This window comes from Trachurus trachurus (genome assembly GCF_905171665.1).
Source record: "Trachurus trachurus genome assembly, chromosome: 18".
In the NCBI taxonomy this organism is placed as follows: Eukaryota; Metazoa; Chordata; class Actinopteri; order Carangiformes; family Carangidae; genus Trachurus; species Trachurus trachurus.
The window spans coordinates 13,436,268-13,458,457 of NC_139909.1; the positions used below are offsets into that span (position 1 = coordinate 13,436,268).

The following is a 22,190-nucleotide window of genomic DNA, read 5'->3' on the forward strand; positions in this document are numbered from 1 at the left end:
TGAAACTATATGAAGAGTCTGTTAAAATGTGCAATATCTATACAAGTAGCAAGCTCATTGGTCGCATTTAAGACTTCCCAGCATGCCTTTCTTTGTAAGTTTTGGAAACTTTGGAAAGAAAGTAACCACTTTAAATCAGTGGTTCAATGAAACCTGAATACATTTTGTTAGAATATAAAGTTTTAATCAGGGAAATAAAAAGACAACAGGCCACGACTCTCTCTCTCACTATCTTACATATTGATAATATGGGACTGAGATGTTTAATTCTAATGATCATTTCTAACCATAAAAACCATGAAGCCAAACTATGAGCCCCATATCTAGCTTTATGTGTGGTTCATTTGATAAAAATAGAGTTATAGATGAAAGATGAGTCAGATTGGACTCAATTTACATTTAAAATAGATCAATAATCAATGACCTGATGATAAAAGTTCATTATTAACCAAAGTATCTTGGCACCAGAGACCTGTCATGGAAACCAACCACCATTTTTAGTTATTTAATATTTACATTTTTAGTTATTTGAATGTTCTTTATAACTATATTCAATTGTAATGAATGCTTCTTACTTTTATTCTGAAAATCCCTTTAACATGAAGTTTAGGCTTCAAACTGGTGAACACTGATTGGTCACCACTGACCTCACCGCTGTATAATATAAAACACATAAAAGACACAATGTACTTCATCATCCTCATCATCAGAGACGTATGGATCTTATATCATCCCTGACATCTGACTGTGTTTATTCCCCCTCTGACCAAACAGAAGTCGCTCATTAGTGGTTTTATCGCTGAGACGCAGCAGAGGAAAAGGTTTTTTTTTTTTTCTTTCTTTCTTTTTTTACGACAGGTAACGCACCAGTGGCCGAGGCGATGCCAGCCTCTGATAACTGACCTGTTGTGCCGTGGGGAGTTTCCTGCCAGACAAGAAGTTGTGTACAGAGAAGGAAGCCGAGGCTGAAATCAGCATTTACAGCTTCTTTTTTATTATTATTATTATTATTATATTATTTTATTTTATTATTATTTTATCATTGTTTAGAGTCAATGTTGGGATGTTTTGCTCAGTCGATGTTGCCACAGTTTCACAAACAGGACGAGACCGTCGATGCACAACAGACCGACACTTTGTATTTTTGTGTTTGTGTTTCTCTCTCTGCACAAACATCAGTGACTGTAAAAGTGTCAGGAAGCAGCTTCATGCAGTCACTCTCTTTCTCTCCCTCTCTCTCTCTCTCTCTCTCTCTGTCTGTCACACTTAATCTCTTTCACAATACTGCTTTAACTCCTCGGGACACAAACAGGGTGGAAGTAGGCCAGGGGCGGGGCGGTTTTATAGCCTCACTCCGTCTCCTTGACTCTCTCTGTGTTTTAAGTTTCACTTCACATGAGCAGATACCAAGAGATCAATAACTGATATTCTCTATATCAATGAATCATCAGTGAGACAATGTTGTCCTGCAAAAACAAACTCAAACTCCACATGTTTCCGCTTCTGGCTGCAGTTTCTCACATTTAGTTGTTCTTCTATCTTATAATAACAATAATAACTTAATTATATGACCTATTTCTCAACAATGGGACTTGTGCTTTACAAGAAAAGTAAAAACTAGATGAGGACAAGCTCCGGTGGAGTGATAATCAAAGATATTAGTAAGAAAAAATAGTCCTTGGTTGAATGTCTGCACCATTTAAGAAACACCTATTGTCAATTATTAACATCTGTTTACATTTAGATATCATTCAGAGTTGATACATATGAGCTCATCTCTGTCAGATTTAAAAACATTCACGTGTAAATGTCTCAATATCATCGGGAAACTGTAAACAGCTGAAGATTTCTCAGCGTGTCAGATCCGTGTTATGAAAACATGAACGATTGCGACGCGATGAGGCATAAAAAACAAGAATGAACCCTCGGCAACTACACCGCGCACACAAAAACACAGTTCAGCCGCTGCTCTTCCTCGTGTTCCTGCTCATAATCACTTTTATCGCCTCTTCAGGGACTTTGACCTTGTCGACGGCGCTGACTCAGTCGTTACAGTAACAACAGGCTCGTGGTGCAGCCGTGACTGTGTTTACAAGACCGTGCATGTGAGAAAGTGTGAGATCTGATTAACAGGTTATGTAGAGAACTGGGTTTTATTCATATTTTATCATTATTTGTTTAAGCAAACTGGATGGAAACGAGGTTCTGCAGGCTTTTAACATCTGTAAAGTTTAACAGAAACAGTGAAATATAAGAATAACTGAACATTATAGTGACTAGATAACAGAATTTCTTGACGTTTAGTTTTAATGAAGTTGTTTCTGTGCAGCAACAGTTGCAGAAATGTTGTCATCAGTGTTGTGCATCGAGGCTGCAGTGAGGAAACCAGTGAAAGATGGAGAGTGGGTCGAAGGTGTCACGTCTTTTAGTTGCATCAAACTGGTTCCCAGTGCATCAGGACGAGCAGCTGTGAATCCAGCACACACACACACACACACACAGATAGAGAGAGAAACCTCCAGAGTCCAGGCTCTTTGTGTTAGTCAAGGTCGATGTTTTTTTTTGGATGTGTCAATCTGCGTTGACTGAAAGTGGGATTTTATTCAAAGCTTAAAAAGGCAGCACATTTTAAAAAACTTCATCTGGAGCCGTCCGGGGCGAGATCGAGGCTTTGATCAGCCGTCCAACGGAGAGACAGCGATGCTTCGTCTTTAATGCTTTAAGAGCGAATCGGAGGATTTTCATGGTACAAGTGTTTAAAAAATCACCCTGGTTATTTATTGTCTTAAAGAGCACTTGTTTTTATGCAGATTTTTAACAGTGTTTTTGCTAATAGAGGTATTTTCCGACATATTTTATTTAAAAGTCATCTGGATTGTTGGTTTGTTGTTTGTTTTGAACTTGAACGCAGCTTCATCTTTCAAACCCGAGGCCAACAACCCGCCCATCTGCTGCGACTGGCAGGTCAAAACGAATGCAAAGGCTCAGTTTTGGCCCCGATTTCGCCTGTCTGTGGTTTTATAGTAAGTCGTTTCTTAAGACCACAGCTTTCTTTCAAAACAGTGTGAAGTAAGTGAGGCCCTTAAGACATATATTTTATATAAAAACAAATCCAGGGGAGCGTTTCCAAGGCTCGCAAGGTGGTGAGCCTCAAACACGTATTGTTTAGACTGTCAAAATGAACCCATTTATCAAAACGTACAGCGTGGTTTGGACTTTCTGCTTACACTGTGATGACTTCATAGCAGTTACATGTTTTTTCTTTTATCTCGCGCTCGTGTTTATGCCAGCTTTTCCATCTTATTTTTCATGCTGACAGGCAGAAACAGGCTTGTGGTCCAGGAAGTCGAAGCACATCTCAGGGATGGCTATAAATAAAAAGGAGATAAAAGCCTCGGCCAAGGAGACAGTGTGGTCAAGACATGATATTAGACGTGAACACAACAATTTAAGGATTCACAGAAGCTCTTCTTGTCACTGGGGATGCACCGAAGGGACTTTTTTATATTTCTTTTTTACCCCCAGAAGGAAACTCAATAAAAGCTAATCAACAAAAACATCCTTGACTGTGGTAATGAAACCATGACTTCATCAGACGCGAACATGTCACATTTCCAAGGTTGCAACAAAGCCGGCAGTATGTTTTAACAGAGACAATGTTGGGCCTGTTTATCCAAAAGAGACCTACTGTTGAATTTTTAGCCGAGGCTAGAAGTCAAAGAGCCAAATCTAGCAGTTGTGATGTTGGGCTGTAACAATGTTTAGTCTGTAAATGCTTCAAAAATGTACAAATATATAAAGACTGGGGATTTTCACAGTGTTTCCAGGAGGTTTTAACATCCTTATAAGGGTTTCATGGAGCAGTGCTGACTGTTTTTATCTCCTCCACTAAAAGGAGGATGATGTGGAAGAAAAATGTTGAAATGATAAAAGTATCTATGAATAACGATAAAACAAGACTTGGTGAAATAAATAAACCTTTCAACAATACATTTTTTGTTCTTGTTAAGTTTTAACTCGAGCTAGACCGAAACTAATAATAGCAGATAACTAGCTAGCGGTTATGGCAAATATTTATGAATCTAAAATGATACATTAATTATAATAATAATAGGTAATAAAATGCATGTTTATTGCATCATGATAATATTCATTTTGAGTTCAAGAGGCCAGGTGGTAAGCTAATGTAGTTGACAGGCTGACTGTTAGCATTTTACGACATTTTCTGATAACTTTATTTAATATTTCACCACTTGTTGTTCCCAGATGCAACCTTCGTGTGATGTAATGTATTTGTATTATACTTGATATTTGTTTTGTTTTACTGTAATTTTATTTGTGGACCAGATGGAAATTAGCTCCAGAGCAAAATCTGGCGTATTTACAACAAGTTATTTTGTTCATGCTAGCACTAGCCCCTGATGTTTTCCATTTTGTCCTTCTCTGGCTTTTAGTTCATAGGTTTGTACCATTTAAATACATAACTATGATAGTAAACAAGCTAAGAACAATTAATAAGCTAATTAAGCTCATTAACAGTTGAAGCTTAAGATCTTTAAACTCTTGTTTGCTAACTGGACATTAGCTTAAAAAAAGCAGATGGGGAAAAGGATTTTAAAAAGCTTCAATCACTGGTGATAATAAAAAGTTTGTTTTGGGAAGTTTTCACCGAACTTAAAGGCAGGAAATGTTTTGCTTTTGTAAGTCTGTATTTAACGTTTCCTGCTGATCCCCAGGTGCTTATAAGAGAGAAAAAGAAAAAAGAAAAACTTTACTGTAACACTGACAGCTCCACTTCACCGATGTTTTCACTTGTGCAGGTTTAAAGCCGAGTGTGTTGCAATCTGGTGTTTGTCATCACTCACACATGTATCATCATGTTACATCACGAACAATAAAAATCTTCTCTCCCCTTTTCTCCTGTTTTTCACTCTCACTTCTCCTCCCTCGCTCTTTATTTTAACCTTCCACTTTCTTTATTTCCTTCATTTTTCAGTCTTTTTTCACAGTAAATGTCACTTTTCTTGAGTTTAAACACCTTAAAACTATAAATTCCTCCTTTTGCTTTGCTCTTCTTATCATTAAGAGTCAGAATTATAGATAAGGAGTGGATGAATAACATCTACTGTGCATTAGAAAGGAGATAAATCTGTGTTTACTATACATTAAGTGTGTTGTCACTGCATATCACAGCAATGCAAAGATCAGATTTTCCTTGGCTGGTAACACGTTAAAGACACTCAAACTGGCTTCATGTCACATTAACAGCTCATTCTACACTGAATTTTATCTTTTAGATAAAACAAAGACAAGTCTGTAATAATAACGGCAATAATGAAAGTCTTTGAAACATCTCAGAGAGATGAAGATCAAAGAGTCGGAGTCGATAGGAGACCCTGAGAGGAAGCAATAAATCACACTAGAAGCAAATAACCGGCGTCTGGCTTCTGTTACTACTTCTCCATCCCTGCAGTGCTTCGTCATATCTCAGTGCTTTTATTAAATGAAGCACAATATGGAGCTGGGAGAGTGACGACACTGCAGGTACAGTACAGCATCCACCGGTCAGGGTGGAAGGAGGAGCGTCGGGGGGTTTCTGAATGGAGCTGAGGCGGGGTGGTCGACGCCAGACACAGGGGTCTTTTGTGTTTGTGTATCAGTTCGGAAATCGCTAACAACACTACACACAGACACACACACACACCCCTCCCTATACCCTGTGTGTGTGTCTGTGTGCGTGTGTGTGTATACAACATGTCAGTGAGTGACATTTGTTTTTTCAATAGCCCGACTGGAGAGCAGAGCGAGATAAGGGAGTCGCTGCTCGGAGGCCGACTTCTTGGTTTCTTTATCTGGAGTTTGTTTCAAGACCAGGAAACAAAGGTCCGTCGCTCTGAGTGACCGAGTTGTTATAGTTACATCATGTTGCCCTACATCCAATCATCATTTTCACAGAGAGAGATGGCCTTGTTTTAATGCAATTGTGGCTGATAAGATATACAATGTGAGTAAAGTCTCCAATCAGATACTAATTGTTGCAAATAACTATTAATAATAGTCAGAGAGACTTTTAATGATCAAAAGCAGATAATTAATAAGGTCAATGTCTCACAAAAAGACTTCCTGGGAATATATGTTGATGGTTATTACTATTCAAAGTTCCTTGTATTATTAGTTCAGTGTTTTACTTTACTTTACATTAGTGGAAGCATCAATCTACGGTACTATTCTTAATTCATGCATACAGGACAGTACTGTGTCTTCACAAAACCTTAATCGTTAATGAATCCTAACTATTTTGCCTGGATTTAGTAAAATAAAAAATAAAAAAAACAGTTTAATAATAAGGTTTTAAATCACTAAAGACTTAATTGATGCCATTGAGAATAAGCCGCCAGTGTACGGGAGCCTGGATGTGCCTTTTGATTTGAGCCGTGAATGTGGTTAGATTTCACTTTTTGCTTGTTAGTAACGGCCGTCAATCAACCTCCGGCTCATGGGCTCAAATAAAAAACAGTAAACAGACAATGCACCATAAACCTCTTCTTGTGTGTATTAACTTTTGTGTCGTAAACCTGGGTCAAACTTCACCAACCACCTCAAGTCATTCAGAGGGAGCTTAGTATATTAGCTTATAGACAACACAGGCTCATTCACTTGTAATTTAAGGATCTTTTTTTTCTTTTTTTCTTGCAGCAAAGTTTCGCCTGTTGAACTCATGAGTTTTTAAAATCCATAAAGATAATTAAATTTTCATGCCTGATAAATTTCAGAGTCATGTGTCTCCGACTCGTCGACTTGAATCAGAGCTTTGTGAGTTAACGCCGGGTCACTTCGGTACAATCCACTTCCTTCATGAGCGGATTATTCTTGGACTCGTCCCCTCGGTGAAGGAACTCGTTTTAGCACCGGCGTTAAACTGTGCGCTTGTAAAAACACGAGCCCTTTGATATGGCAAAACAAGAGACAAGCAGAGTCAGAGATGAAAGGCTCTGTGTGATGTCAAAGCAAAAAAAAAGCAGATTTAGAGGCAAAGACAAATTATACTACTCACTACAAAAACGTCATTGAACACAACACCGCACGTCCAAATGCCTCTATCGCTGCACAAAGCAGAGGCCGCTGCGTGTCTCGTCCACCACGCCCCGGCCGGCCGCCGATCAAAACAGCTGTTCTGCATCACAAGTCAAAGGCCAAATATTTGCCATGACATCAGCGCTCGGCACGGAGCAGATTTACTGATACAACACCTACAATACATCAGCGCCGGACAAAGAGAGAGAGGCCGGAGGAGCATTGTTCCTCTGCAGAAACCCACCGCTGATAAGAAATAACACAGAGCATGCAGCGAGACGGGGTCAACACACGACTTCTACCGCCTTTAATCATCTTTTATTATCATTAATTCAAAAATCATGCAAGAAAATACATCTATTCTCAGTTTGTAAAGTGTCTTTAGTTAGTTTCCAACCATTACCATCTGTTGACATCATCTGTTATGACCTCAGACAGTGATTTGTGGAGATATTGTGAGCATCATAGTTCTTTAATGACCTTAGGAATAGCAGTGCACTGCAAAAACTCAAAATCGTTCCAACAATATTTGTCTTATTTCTTGTCAAAATGTCTCATTTCGAGTCAAAACTAAACTCTTTTTGCTTAAAATAAGAATCATCACCTAAAAATGAATTTGTTTTTAGGTCATTTTCATTTGTTTCAAACAAATTTTCACTTGAAATTAGTAGAAAAAAGTTTTTTGTGCTTGTAATAAGAAAGAAAAACTCGAGCCACTATCAGATTTTTCTACTTATTTCAAGTAAAAATATGCTTGAAAGAAGTAAAAAGTGTCTAAAAACAAGCTACTTTTTAATGTGATGAGTCTTATTTTAAGTATAATGAGACTTGTTTTGACTAGAAATTACATTTTTGACTAGAAATAAGACAAATATTCTTGGTAAGATTTTGAGTTTTTGCAGTGTGGACAGTTGTACAGTAGGTAACGTCATGTGGTCAAAAGGTCTGGAAACAGGGAGTCACTGGACCTTTTTCAAGGTCTCACGGAGTTGCGCTGTCAGCAGAACAGACAAATAATCTGAGATCCTGATGTGCGCCGAATCTACAGTTCAAGCAGGAACATCTGGTATTTGTAGCATCTTAGTGCATGGCGGCGAGGCGTTCAGGGGACACCTATAAATTGTAGCCAGAGGAAACAACCTGGATCTCACTGTCCACCTTAAACTACACAAGTGAGAGTTTGCAGCACCACCCACCACTGACAGTAAATCCTTGAGTCACTGAGGGAGTGGGGCGACGACAGTGCGAGGTTCCCAACACCACACAATGAAACTCAACTGTTCTGCAGAAAGAAATCATGATCACTTCTTTCTTTCTTTTTCTTGTTGTGGCTACCAGGAAGATAAATCTGGGGGTCACAGGGAGGAGAAGAAATCTTACTTAGTAAATCCGCAGATCTACGAGCGGGTGTGGTTTAAGGTTTCAGTTGCTACATCTATAAGCCGGGGCCTCCCTTCCTATTCCCTTTCCTAAAAAACGAAAAAGGTAAATCCCTTCCATGTAATCGGCCGAAAGGTGAACGAGTGCAGGGGAGCTGGTTTTGACCCCGCAATCTAAAGCGGAAGAAGGAAAAAGTATTCTTTTCCTAAAAACTAGCCGCCGTGGCATCCAAAAACCAAAGACAAATGCGTAATTTACCGCGCAGATAAGAGTGGCGGTAACGACGTGGCGGTGGCTGAGACCCAGGAGGGAGCATATGTAGGGTTCCTACACATTTGAAATTTCCATATTTCATACTTTTTCCAGACCCTAATTTCCAGACTTCTCGGTAAAAAAATTCAAATAATTTGTGATATTTGAGTAAATATGTGTATCATGCAAATAAATCATGCAATTAATCATTTGTTTTCATTATTCTGAATAGGTATACTAGCCGCACCCTAGCGGCAGCAAATATATTTGCTCCGTAGGTGGGTCTAGAAACGAGCCATAGGAACTTTTTGAGTCTCGAACACCTTTTGTGTTCACCAATCAATCTGTTTAGAGAGTGGTTGGGTTGGCTTAACGCGATGACAACATACATTTTAATTGGCTTGTCAGGCTAACGTCATCCTGCTCTTTGCTCTGATTAGTCGTAGCGCTACCCTATTGGTGCAGAGGCAGTGTGAAAGACAGCCTTCATCCCGCCCCCTGGATTGAGCCGAGGTCTACCGGTCGTTCTGGCTTGTCAGGCTATAGGTATACCATTATGTAACCAAATTATTTCTTGTAAATTGTAGCGAGATACAATAGTGCATACAAATTAACCCAAATAACTTCAGATAAGACCAAACCCAGATAAGTATATTTCCATACAATAGTTGCCATTTTTAATACAAAATAAAATTCCATACTTTCCCATACTTCCCATACTTGCGTAGGAACCCTGAGCATATGATGGGAGGGCCGGTGCAAATTCCTGCCCTTGGATGTGTTAACCCCCGACCCCCTACGCCCCCCCTCCCCACCACCAGTCTGCGAGTGTGCTCCATCACTGTGACTGAAAGCTGAGAGCTGATGTATTGGCAACTTTTCCCAGCAGGTGCAGACGTAACTGGGCTGCAGCAGCGGGGTGCAGCAGGGGAAGAAAGGAACCTAAAGAGTTGAATATCTCTGGTTCGTCACACGCATGCCAAACCAAATCCTCCTCCCCACCCCCCCAAACCACACTGAAACCTCTCGTCCTTCCTTCCTCCCCCCTGCCGGGCTCTAACCTCCCCTATTCTACCTTAAATCATCCGTGCGACACCGTGCACGCAAGGTAATACAAAAACTGTCTAGGCTAAATCCGTCGCTCGCCGCATGTGTCCGTACGGTAACGGCAGATTGACGAGCGGGGGAAACGAATTTGGACGATTTTTAAAGCGTAAAGCTTAAGCGACAAAAACGAAAATGTATAAGAAGTGAATCCTTTATGATCCAGAGAAGAGAGGATCGAAAACCCCGCAGAGCTGGATCCTCCAGATGTGTGAGATTTAAAAAAAAACAAAAAAAAAAACAGGAGGAAACACTTTATCGTCTTCCACCTCCTGTTGTTTTCTGACTCTCTCTTTTCTCTCTTTAAAAACCCCACACAGGCTGTTTGGCTAAGTGTCTGTCATTAACTTTTAAAACGCTTGTACACTAAAATCTGCAGAGTTTAATTTCCAACATGTCGCATGCTATTAAAATCTTTATTACAGTCTATGATTATGTACAAATAAATGGACTAATTTCTGGGTGTGATGGATTCAAATTAAGTTTCGAACATCTGCAAGTTGAGTTTTACACCATAATAAACTGAATTGGAAACAGTGGCTCCTTGATACTGGGTATAAATTCATTTAAATGCCTCAGGAAGACAGAGTGTAAAGTGCATATGACTGCAGTAAATGAATTAAATGTCAGATTATAGGCTATACTTAAATATTTCTTCTGCTCAAAAGTTCAATGCAACCTTAAGTGACTCCAGCGGTTTTCTTAGTATTTTGCAAGACCAATAAAAACTTTGGTGGATCCCATGATTCGGCAATGCAAAACAGGCTTCAAATGCAAATTTGTCCAAACTAGAATCTTTTTTCTTTTTTTTAAAGATAATTTGACAACACGCAGGTGCTATTGGTGTGAATTTCTACTAATTTTATGTGGGAAAAAGAACTCTCAGAGTTCAGCTCTGGTGAGTGATTCGGCAGAGTTCGTAAATGACTTTCAATTTAAGTTTTGTGAAATCTCGCTTTATTTTGAAGCCAATAAACCACCAAAATGTGAGCGTGCATGTACTGGCAGAGATTTTCTTTGAAATTCAGGTTGTTTCCATTGGTTGTTTTAAAGTTCCCAGCGTCAAATTGTGAATTTATGGTGGACCAATGTGGATGGGTTGAACTTTAATAGACATGTAAGAGTCCAATAATTACATTAAACTTTACTTTCTATTAAGTAAAGTTTATTTTTCTAACACTGGCTGATATTTTCTCTCCTGTTGTTGTTGTTGGTCATATAGGTCACATCAACTTCTCCACAGTTTCCAAGTGTTAGATTAGATTTTCCAGACTGAACCCTCTCACTGTTATGGATTTAATGCACATCGGACCAGTCTGATGTGTCTGCAAGTTGATTTTCATTCATTAACGACACAGTCTGAGAGCAACAGCTTCATAAAGTATGAATTAAATCAATTAAAATTCTTGCAGCATGTAAACTGAGTCTGGTGTGACGTGATGAGCTGAAACCAACAGTGTGACCCTTTGTATTGTTTATTTGATTTGGACTTTTCGGGTTATTGTGTTGAGGTTAAACAAACATCTTTTCTTCTTCTCTGCCTTCTTTTGTCTCCACAATTTGTTTTTTCATAATCACCACATTTTTTCGCGTCTCTCTCATCTTTCTCCTGCGTCACCTTTTATTCTCTACTTCCCGCTCCTTTTCCTCCTCCTCGTCCCTCATCTCCTTCCTCCGCTGTTTGTTTTCCCGTCCAGCTGGGGGCGGATTGTCGAGCTTCTCCTTCCTACAAGTCTTTCCATTCTTCATCTCTCACTTCAAACTCCGCCCTTCTCCTCTCATCACCATTTTCATCATGCCATCATCATCACCATTACCTCCCTCCGTCATCCTTTCATCATCATCGTCGCCGTCATCTCTCACTCACCGGTTCCATTAAATACACTTTGTTTGCCATGCCAGCATGAATTATAATAACTTCCAGGAGATAAACCACAGCCAAGAGTGTTGCCTTCTCTTGCAAACTCTTTTTTGAAATTGCTTTTCCAGTCTTGCCCCTCTCTTGCCCTCCTCACACTCATCGTCTTGTCAGCCTTCGTTTCATGCAGCCGGTGTGAGCGGGCGATGCCGAGCTCACATCCAAACCACATACTTTAAATTTATCTGTGAAACAAGTCCAAGCATCTGTTTTGGACTCATCGGACTGTCAGTCTTGTGCCAGAGTTTGTGTGCGAGTGCGAGTGACCTCTCCGTCTTATTACACTTTATTACATTTAAGAACCTTTTACACATCTAACGTCTTATTCCAGAAATCAGTTACGCACCGGTCTTCAAACCATCTGCTTTGTTTTTTTTTCATCTTAACTCGAATGGACACGGTTCGCCATGCCACGGTTTATGTCCAACATATTTTCGGCCTTGTTGCGAGAGCAGAGCGGTGATTTGCAATGAGGAAGGCGTCATCAGCGTTTTTTTTTTTCCTCCAGGCACCTGTCGGCTGCAGCAGCTGCGACGCAACGGGCCAACGAGCTGCAGCAACAGGCCTTCACTGGTGGCTGTGGTCAGACCTGAGCGCTAACACGTGAGGAATGCTGTGAGCGAAGGCTGCTGTGATAGACTGTGTGATGACGTCACGACCGCAAGATACTGTCTGGGTGTAGCTAAGATCTAGATGAAGCTTTTGGAAAGAGGGTGCGGTGACGAGTCATGAGTTGGAACATGAGCGTGTTGGATGTCATGGAGGGTTTGCTTCATATGTGGGTTAAAGTTCGTCCCCAGACGTGTTTAAAACTATGTGAACACACATATTAATGTTTTATTGAATGTGTTTTCCCCTCATAAAAAGTAAAATGAAAAATAATTACCCTCGATCACTTCCTCATTGGGCCTTTTTGCTCCACCCACAACATTGCTAGCGATATTTATACTGTTAGCTTGTAGCCGTTTGTTAGCTTGTAAAAGTGGCTAACACTGTCACTGTTTACGTTATGTTGAGCTACAGTTTCAAAACTTTAAAGCCATGATGAAACTGGACTTGTCTAAGTCTACAAACACACAAACAAGGGAATCAATTTATTGAGGGTTGGACCTTTATCTGGTCGACCTGTTGCGTAACAGACGGCGCACAAGTTAGCTAGCGGCAAATTGGTAGCATGTGGGGTTGTGAAATCATGGGCGACTTGTAGGCTACAGCTATTTTACATCTCATAAGCACTTTAGGCATTTTGTTGGACTTCTGAGTCTAAGCCCAGGGTTTTTGTGTCCCATTGAGGTTAAACATGCAGGATTAATTCGACTCCCAACCAACGGTCCAACTTTTAGAAATCAGATTTAGTAAGAAAATGTTTACATGTATTCCAAAAGTCTGGTTTTACTCAGACTAACCAACATAAAGTGAACCGTACTGAATGGTAGCGGTTAATTGTGCTAATGCTAAGTCTGGCTCTCGGTACCAACAAGGTTCTGGGGTTTATTTTGCTGCACCCATCGTCCCCAGAAGTTGACAGTCCTGCTTTTGTAGGTATAACAATCCAACATTCATTGCTTCCCTGCAGTTTCCAAAGGGGAAATATGTTAGATTCACTATGTTATATCATAATATATTATATAAAAAAAGGTTAAAAACTTATTAACGTGTAGATATTTGGGGAAACAACACCAAAAGACACTGACATTTGGCAGCCAAGTCAGTGGCCGCCGGTCCAAGCTCAGCAGGTGAATCAATTAGCAAAGAAAACGACCTCTGAGAGCAAAAACAACCAAAACAAAACAAAAAAAAACTCCCTCCAGCCTCTCACACGCTCCCCACATTCAGTGCAGACGTGCAGCACTGTCGGCCTCGCCAGCCTCTCGTCTGCCGTCTTTTTTTTTTTTTTTCCCCTCTCTGTGCCACAGAGATCATGAGCTCCCTCACAGACCTTTTGGCTACATGCTGTCCTGCCGTGACTTGGAAAACTCCCAAGAGGGATAAGGCCGGGGTATGCAATAAATAAATGTTGTGTATAGAGGTTTAAGTTTGAGACAGCATTATATTTTTAAGATTAGTTACGTAGAAAAGCTATGAGGGCAGGACCTGTGTGTGCTGGAAGGTCCTGACTGTTACATAAAATATGCTTAGTTGAAAAACCAGCATCTAATCAGCCTCTAATTTATCTACATATTATTTTACAGTGCTTTACGAGCTGGTTTAAGGAAAAAGATGGCGCCAGCTGGATCTAACCACCATTTTGGCTTTTTGACTCAACAATTCCTTTCTTTTTTTTTTCTTTTTTTTTAACTTAATCCATTGACGTAATTTGACTGAAGACCACAACATGGTAACAAACAGCAAAGAGCGTAACCACCATGTTGAACTGTTTACAGCAGCATATCTTCTTCTTTTTCATCCAACAAAACTGGGAAGACAGACGCTAAGTGGTGACATGGAAACAAATGGGCGTTGGATTGGCCTGATAATGGCAGCAAACTGGATGTAAATTAGTTTGGATGTGTTGCGTGCACTGCACTCTCTGACTTTTTGCTGAGCCGTTTGGAGAGAAAATCTAGACATTCCTGTTCCTGTCCACTGACGACCACGGGGCCATGGAGCAGCAGCAACTCTCCGATTGTATCGTACAAGTCGACCAGAGAGAGAAGAGAGAGAAAGAAAGAGAGGGAGGGAGGGAGGGAGTGAGCGTGGGTGGTGGTGGTGGTGGTGGTGGTGGTGGGGGTGAGATGAAGAGGTAAAACGGGTGTTATAAAGAGGACGAGCGGACGGCGGCGGGGTTGTTTTGCGGAGGCGGGAGGAGCTGGAGATGCTGTAAGCGTCCAGACATCCAGGCTGAGAGGGAGAAGTCGTTTTGGACGAGTCTCAGAGCAGATGACTTATATCAATGGAGCGTCTCTGTGGGTTTATGAATGACTGCATGTGTGTGTGTGTGTCTGTGTGTGGGTGTGTGGGTGTGTGTGTGCGGGCGTGTGGGAGGTGGGAGGTTGGCTTTCGAACCACAGCTTCCCGTAGTCGTTGGTATTTTCATGCTGATTCGACACATGTAGCTACAGACTCACAATGTGTTTGCTTACTGCAAGGCTGCGTTGGTAATGGTAATGTGACCGACTTGTGTTTCATTAGTGTATGTTTCTCTCAGTGTGTGTGTCTGTGTGTGTGTGTGTGAGTGTGAGTTAGAGACATGTGACCACGTACACAAGAGCTATTGAGTGTATTAAATACTGTTGTGTTGTGTTGTTGTGTTGTGTTGTTGTTGTTGGGGAATGTAAATTCCTGCCTCGGCTGAGGGGAAAAGAAAATCAGATCCCTCAGATCCGGGCCAAGTCCTTCCAGGTGTTCATGAACCTGAACTCAGCTAAAACAGATGGAAACCCCCTCCCATCGCCACCATCGCCCACCCTCAGGCTTCAACAGTTACAGCTCAGGGATTTTAACATTCAGCTCTGTCCACACAGTCGTTTCTAATACAAAAACACACCAGAAGCAAATTTTGGGGGTTTGACGACGTCGCGCTTGAGGACATTTCAAACTCCGCCTCCGCTATCTGAGCTATAGTCACTATAGAGACGAGTAAAACAAACATTTCCTACACAAAACCACCATTTAATAAAATTCAGAGCGGAATAAAAGAAGCCCATTCATCTCTGTTTTTCTCTTATCTGTGGCTTAAACAGCTTGGATAAATAGACCATAATAAGATTTGCATTAGCCTATTGCTATACATTTATTAAAAGTTATTTAAGACAGGCCTATATCTATAATTGCATTTCGATCAATCAAACTTGAGATATCTGATTTTGTTCTGACAATAACTGAGTTACAGATCAAATCAAATTAGCCCGTTCAGCTTTGACTAATGTAAAATTTGTAGTTTTACTTGTTTAACTTGCATAGCCAAATATGAAATAAGTTATTGATTCCTCTGGATGTCTCAAGTTTATAATCCAAAACTTGACCTAATGCTTTCATGTCTGCAGCTACAGAAAATGTATCTTGAGGAGGCCGACTGCTAGCTTAACTTAGCTTAGTTTAGCTTAGCAGAAAGACTGGAAACAGGTGTGCACAGCTAGCTTTGAGCTAACTAAGCACGTCTAAAGTTAACGCTTTGTCTTGTTTGTTTTAATCTGTACAAACGTGAACTGTGGACTTGCTCTTCACCCTGCAGCACTCGAACGTTTACCCATTTATTTACTAGCTGTTCGCTAAAGACGAGGGACTTTCAGAGCGAGTGAGACTAAACAGTGAGCGGTAATCAACACGGTCTGGTCCTTGTGTCAGTGAGACTGAGTCAGTGTCTTTTAAAATAGCAGCAGATAAAACTCAGCAGCAGCAACTCTCCCACACATCAGGCACGTGCACACATAGGGCCCAAGTGGTGCTTGAGCCCCTGCCCTTTTTTGTCTCGTATTAAAAAGTGCCCTTTTTATGTTTTTTTGTGCATGGGGATGTAGCCTAAACAACGGCGCTGTAAAAATGCTACGGTTATCTACCGTATGTATTTCCTTGTAATATACACGGTATTGTGTATGTAGCCTACGTTGGTGTGTGTGTGTGTTGTCCGCTGCTGCTCCGCTCAGTCTCTCACTGAGGGGCGGGGCTGCCCCGCGGTGCGCGCTCCCTCACATGCACGACCAAAGAGAGAGAGAGAAGTAGAAGCTGCTGCCTCATCGATAACTCTGCGTGTGTTGCACATAGATGAGACGTGACAGTGGAGCAACTTAAACCTTTGTGAGTTATAAATCCACCAACACCACTTCCTTGTCGATTCTGACAAGTCGCCGTCCACTTATTCAAAGATGTTATAGGCCTATGAGTCATATTTCAGAAAAGACCCATTTGTGTTTGTTCAGCTGACTGCTTGTTAAGAGTTAAGCCCCGCCCCGTCCTCTGTCTAACATCACCTGAATGTAGTGAACAACAACAGCAACAGGAGGAATCACTCACTCAGCTTGATTTCACTGACTATTTGAATTTGTTTCCAGATATTGATCTACCGGTAGGCTAATTGTGACTTTGCTGTTGTAAATATTGCTGCTGTTCTGAAACATGCACAGTAGCAGTCAGTCACAGTAGTCATTTCTAGGTTTTGTCACATATAGATGTGTAGCCTGTACTTCTATTTTGCACTTGCACTCACATGATTTTTTTCTGCAAGTCATGTTAATGTGCACCCAATACCATATTAGCCTACCAGTTCAGAAGTCATGACTCGTCATGACTGAAGTTAGGAAATTGGTCCAGCATATTGACTGCAGTCCTGAAGGCGTGCAGGCTTTCTCTATTGACTAAATAGTAACTGTAATTTAATTAAATTAATGCATTTTTTTAAAGTATATTTTTAGGCTTTTTGCCTTTATTTGATAGCACATAGTGAGACAGACAGGAAAGGGGGAGGCAGAGAGAGGGGGAATGACATGCAGGAAAGGTCTGCCCGACACAGGATTCGAACCGGGGACGCCTGCGTTGAGGATTGTAGCCTCTACATGGGGTAGACCACTGCACCACGCACCGCCAAATTAATTAATTTTGATATTAAGGCCTGAAAAAAAAAATTCTGATGTTGAGCCCCTGCCCCTCTATAGTCATGTGCACGTCCCTGCCACACATGTTAGAGTGAGGCAGCTGGTTCGACAGGGTCGCGGTTTGTTTGGAGGAAGCCCGAGGTGACGGACGAGACGACGCCTCCTGCAACGAAGGCACCTGTGTTTATTTACCGCAGCTTTATCTGACAGAAGCCTGGCACTGTCATCGGGGCATCGGATCATTGATGGTAAAAGACGATAAAACCCAGGCAGGTTTGGCTTGTAAGAGCAGTAAACACACGTACACACAGATTTACAAACCTCTCACTCCGAGTGTCAGTGTGTGTGTGTGCAAACATGTGCCTGAAATCGCCCTGGGCTCCAAAACACTCAAGTACAGACTCATGCTGCTGCTCGCAACTTGTTAACTTGTATCTCAACACTGTTTCTGCTGTGTGTTCAGGATCCACAGGTAGGCTAATATAAAGTCATGTTACTGTTTGCACACAGGTAGCCGAGAGAACGCAGCTCTACAACTACCACCGATGCTAAACTTAGGTGAAAAAGAGCCAAATATAAATGTTCGTTCACAGTGTCGGCTACAAAAAAGTGAGACAAATGAGGTGCTCTCTCATTTTCGATACTAATAACAGCTCTCCTCCACCCAATCCGTCACACGTTAACACTGCGTTTCCAAGACAGGTACATATGATTAATATTTTCTGTCTTATTATGGATTTTATTGTTATTAGCCTACAAGGACACACTCAGGGTTCAGGGCTGGAAATAACCAGCAAATGACATTGACCATTGACTTAAGAGTGAGAATATTGTTGCTATTATTGAATATATTCTTATTAAAAGCAATATCTATGATGTTTTAAAAAAAAAAAAAATTTAAATGAAGTTGATTGATTCAAAGTTTGGCCCAGAAACTTCTTCAAACACCGACTGTTTCTCCATCACGATGACAAATAACGCTCTAATTAGTCCCACCCAGAGGTTCCAGAGGTTCCCGTCCGCCCAGATGTTTCCCAGCTCACGGTGACTGAGCAGATTCCTCCACTGAAAACCAGCCTCCATCTGCTCACTAACCCGGGGTCAGCTGAGCCCCACAAGCAGCCTCCAGAAGACGTGGTGGTCGGTGGGTGGGTAATAGTTACAGTCTGGATTGTATCCGTTGATATAGTCGATAATTGAGAAAGTAGGAGTGACATAAACTTGGCCTTTAATTTACTTTTGGCTCTGTAAAATGTACATTTAAAAGACTTTCTTATCCCCCTATTTTTCAATTGGCCAATCAGATCAATTCTCCGTTCCTACACACTTTGACTTTACATCAACTTCATGAATTTAATCCAGATGAAAAACAAACAAAAAACTCTCCTTTAAATATTTCCTCTATGTGAGGTTGCGTGAGAGTTTCTGCCCAAAATAATGTCCATCACTTGAAAACTATTAGAGCTGCTCTCTTGGAGACTGGACTTGCACCAGAACCAATTTTCAAATCATGTTGAAGTTATTAACTATTAGCAGCCACTTTACAAAAATAATCATGTTTTTAAGAGATTCAATCACGACGCTCGTAATTTTCCGCGTCACATCTCCTTTCTTCTAAGAGAAACAACGTGTGTTTTCTCACCTTGGAGATGTAGGCTTTGATGCCTTCGGCCAGCTTGATGCAGGGCTCTCCAAACAGCTGGGCCAGCTGGTCTGGGATGTCCTGGTCCTTGTCCAGAGCGTTGAGTAAACTCAGGCACTTGAGCTCCTCTGTGACGCCCTGGCTACGCACCTACACAGGACACACAAACACACACACACGGAGCGGAGATTTAAAACACGACACCTTTGTGATCCATTGGCTTTGTAACCAACTTTATGTGAAGTGCAGCTGCTGGAGCGCCGGTAGCAACATTTACAGTTTGGTAATTTACCATATGTCGCGGTGGATAGTTTATAAACAAGGTTAATTGCAGCTCCTATAGTGAACAAGTACAAATGAATTCTGGGAAAATAATCCACTTAGATGATGGCAAAACTCAGACAATCCATCCAACACAAAAGATTCGCCAACCTAACGCTGACTCTGCAAAATGCTATAATTAACACAAAGTTTTTATTTTCCATTTTCCGACTCCCATCTGTTCATATAAACGCTGTTGCTCTCGTTTATTTTCTTTCATTGGCCTCGCGAGGCGTTCAAGCATGTCCTGTACTCCATGATGCTCGTCCTCTGGTGTGCCATCAGTCTCTCCACACCTCCCTAACAGGCCGCACAGCACTTTCACTTTATCAACTCCTGCACACGCTGCTCATTGTTTGTTTAACTTTTACTTTGTCGTGTTTTTTTTTTTATGCAGAATTTCTTGGATGTGATGCAAGTTTTTCAGTTTAGTAATGTAACATAATGACTCCAAAAAAAGGAAAAATAATTTAAAAAAAGGAAACCAAATGTAGGTAAAACATGTCGGCCTCCCCCCCACACGGAGGCTCTTGGCCGAAACGCAACTTTCTTGTGTAACTAAAATGCATGCGTGGTGGTCGCACAGGGAGCTCTCTCCTGGAGTGAACCGAGCTGGCACATGTGCTCCTTTGCAGCTCGTTGCATATCTAGACATCTAATAAGAGAAAATTAAATGAACAATTCCTTCGGGGGGCCAAAAAGAAAGAGGAGGGGAGGTTCGGGAGCGGGGGGAATAGTTGCTTTTCCCTTTCGCTACGCCTCCTGTTTGGCAGCAACTTCCACCCAGAATGAGACGTGTTGTTTTTGATGTAATTTCGGTCGGCACGGGTCGAATAAGACATGTTTGGGAACTGAAACGCCAGACACAGGCTCTCAGGCCGCAGTGTGTGTGTGTGTGTGTGTGTGTCCTTCAGGGAGGCTGTCAGCGTCACGGTCTGAAAGAGCCGCTAATGACTCCATAACAAGCACTGATGAGCAGAGAGAGATTACAGAGCTGCACTCCTTCACTCCTTCACTCCCCGTCCTGTATTTGTGTTCATTTCTTTACGCTTCACCTCCGTTTTTCTAATGAAACCCGTTCCCTTTTTGTTTTCTCTCTGCGTGCTTTTCCATCCGTCTCCACATCAGCCTGCTCTCCCTCTCCCTCTCTCTTTCTCTTTCTCTTCATTGCTTCATCTCACTTTCTCTCCCTCTCTGCAGCGCTGTTCATGTTGATGCATGGGCAGATCTCCCTGTTCCTGGTCCAGATAGCAGTGTGTAACTCTTGTGTGTGTAACTGTGTATGGGTGTGTGTGTGTGTGTGTGTGTGTGTGCGTGTGTGTGTAAATTAGTTCAAACCAAGCGAGACGGACGGGACACTTACGGGAAAAAGAACCAGGCCACATGTCAACAGTCTCACCATGTTGCCTGGTCATGAAGAGGATGACTCACGTCTTTTTGATGGCTTCGATTTCAAGGCCGAAGTGTAATGAGTTTAATTTGATGCACATGTCGTTATTCCAGTCGGTCCACATTCTGCTTTTTTTTTTTTTGTAGGTTTGTAGGTCACCTTTGGGAGCATTTAAGGTCAATGATCAATGATTGTATAAACTTGCGGGAAAAGTTTAGGCTTTGCATCTTCCAAAATCCTTAAAAAAAGAGGTCAGTGAAGTACACACGGCATTCCTGGGCATCGGTCTCAAACTGTATTTGATTTTTTCCTGCAGGCAAAAAAAAAACTAACTTGCAACTGAAGGTTTGTTGGGTAAAAGCACAGGGAGCGAGGGACTTGGCTCGGCGCGCGCATTCGTTCATTCGCGCATTGTTCATTGTCTTTCAGCGCTGCGATGAGAGAGGAGGAAGCTCAGCGGGTCGCCGTGGATCATCTGCATACAATCAACCACAGTAACCCCCCCCCCTCAATAAAAAAAAACACAAACTGCTGACAGTGAAGTCTGCACAGACGGAGGAGAGACGGTTTGTACTGTATTTGCGAGTGCTGCGTGATGACAGCTACCACTGTCTGAAGTGTCGGGGAGGGCTTACGCACACGCATGCCTGGGTCTGGGCTCACGCGGCGCGACGAATGAGCCGAGAAGTCGAGGCCTCGTTTGGTTCTTGGCGCCGCTGCCAAAAAAACACACTCCCCTTTCGCTTTTGGTGGTTCTGGTTGAAGGATTAATTGTTATTGAGGAGTGTCTTTTGTGTATGAGATGTGTGTGTGTGTGTGTGTCCATTAAGTTTTGACAGGCCTGGTAGGGGGAGTGTTTGATGCATTATGGGAAACAGTCCCGTCCGAGCTACAGCGGGCAGATAAAGCTGGAAAACGAGATTTAAAAAAGGGAAAACCCTCCTCTGCTCCATTAGCGTGGAGACGAGGCCAGAGGCTAAATCAAACTGAGCGCACGAGTATTATCACCACATTAATGTACTGTCCTTTCTCAAGCTTTAAAGTGCATGTGGGGGTGGTGGTGGTGGGGTGGGAGCTTTTCCTATCATAGTAAGTAGGAGATAATTCAATTTCCAGATATCATGCAACTTACAGGCCGTAAAAAAAACTACGTTACCACTTCCTGTTTCTAGCTGCCGTGGAGTCCAGCTTTTACTTTTTGGATTTAAAACTCTCGCTGCTGCTGTTTTCTATTTCGCTCCTTTAAAATCTGATTTTGTTCTTCCTCTGCTGCGAGAGTTTCCTGCCAGTTTTTTGGCGGCGGGTCGGTCCAAATAAGTCAAATTTTCATGAGCTCACTTGGGGATGAGAACATTTGGACATTGGCTAGCATGACGGATCAGGATATCCACCACTAAGGCTAAGAGTATGATTGAATCCCTGAGTACCTGACCTGACAGAACCGGATTGTATTAGTTATGTAATGTTAAAAAAAAAACATATCAAAAAGCTTGTTTTTGCTAATTAGCATTGGAAACAAAGGCTACCAATGGAACCGGCCAATACTCTACTCTTCCTCTGACCCAGTTAACACCTGGC

General features: G+C 41.7%; 1 protein-coding gene across 1 annotated transcript in view; it reads right to left on the reverse strand.

Moving 5' to 3' along the window:
- The window catches only part of tnfsf10l (TNF superfamily member 10, like), a 66,536-nt gene that overhangs the window by 16,690 nt on the left and 27,656 nt on the right, over nucleotides 1-22,190 (reverse strand). Inside the window, exon 2 of the mRNA XM_083993254.1 lies at nucleotides 18,902-19,051. Coding sequence (XP_083849380.1) covers nucleotides 18,902-19,051 — 150 coding nt within the window. The remainder of the gene's footprint in view (nucleotides 1-18,901; nucleotides 19,052-22,190) is intronic.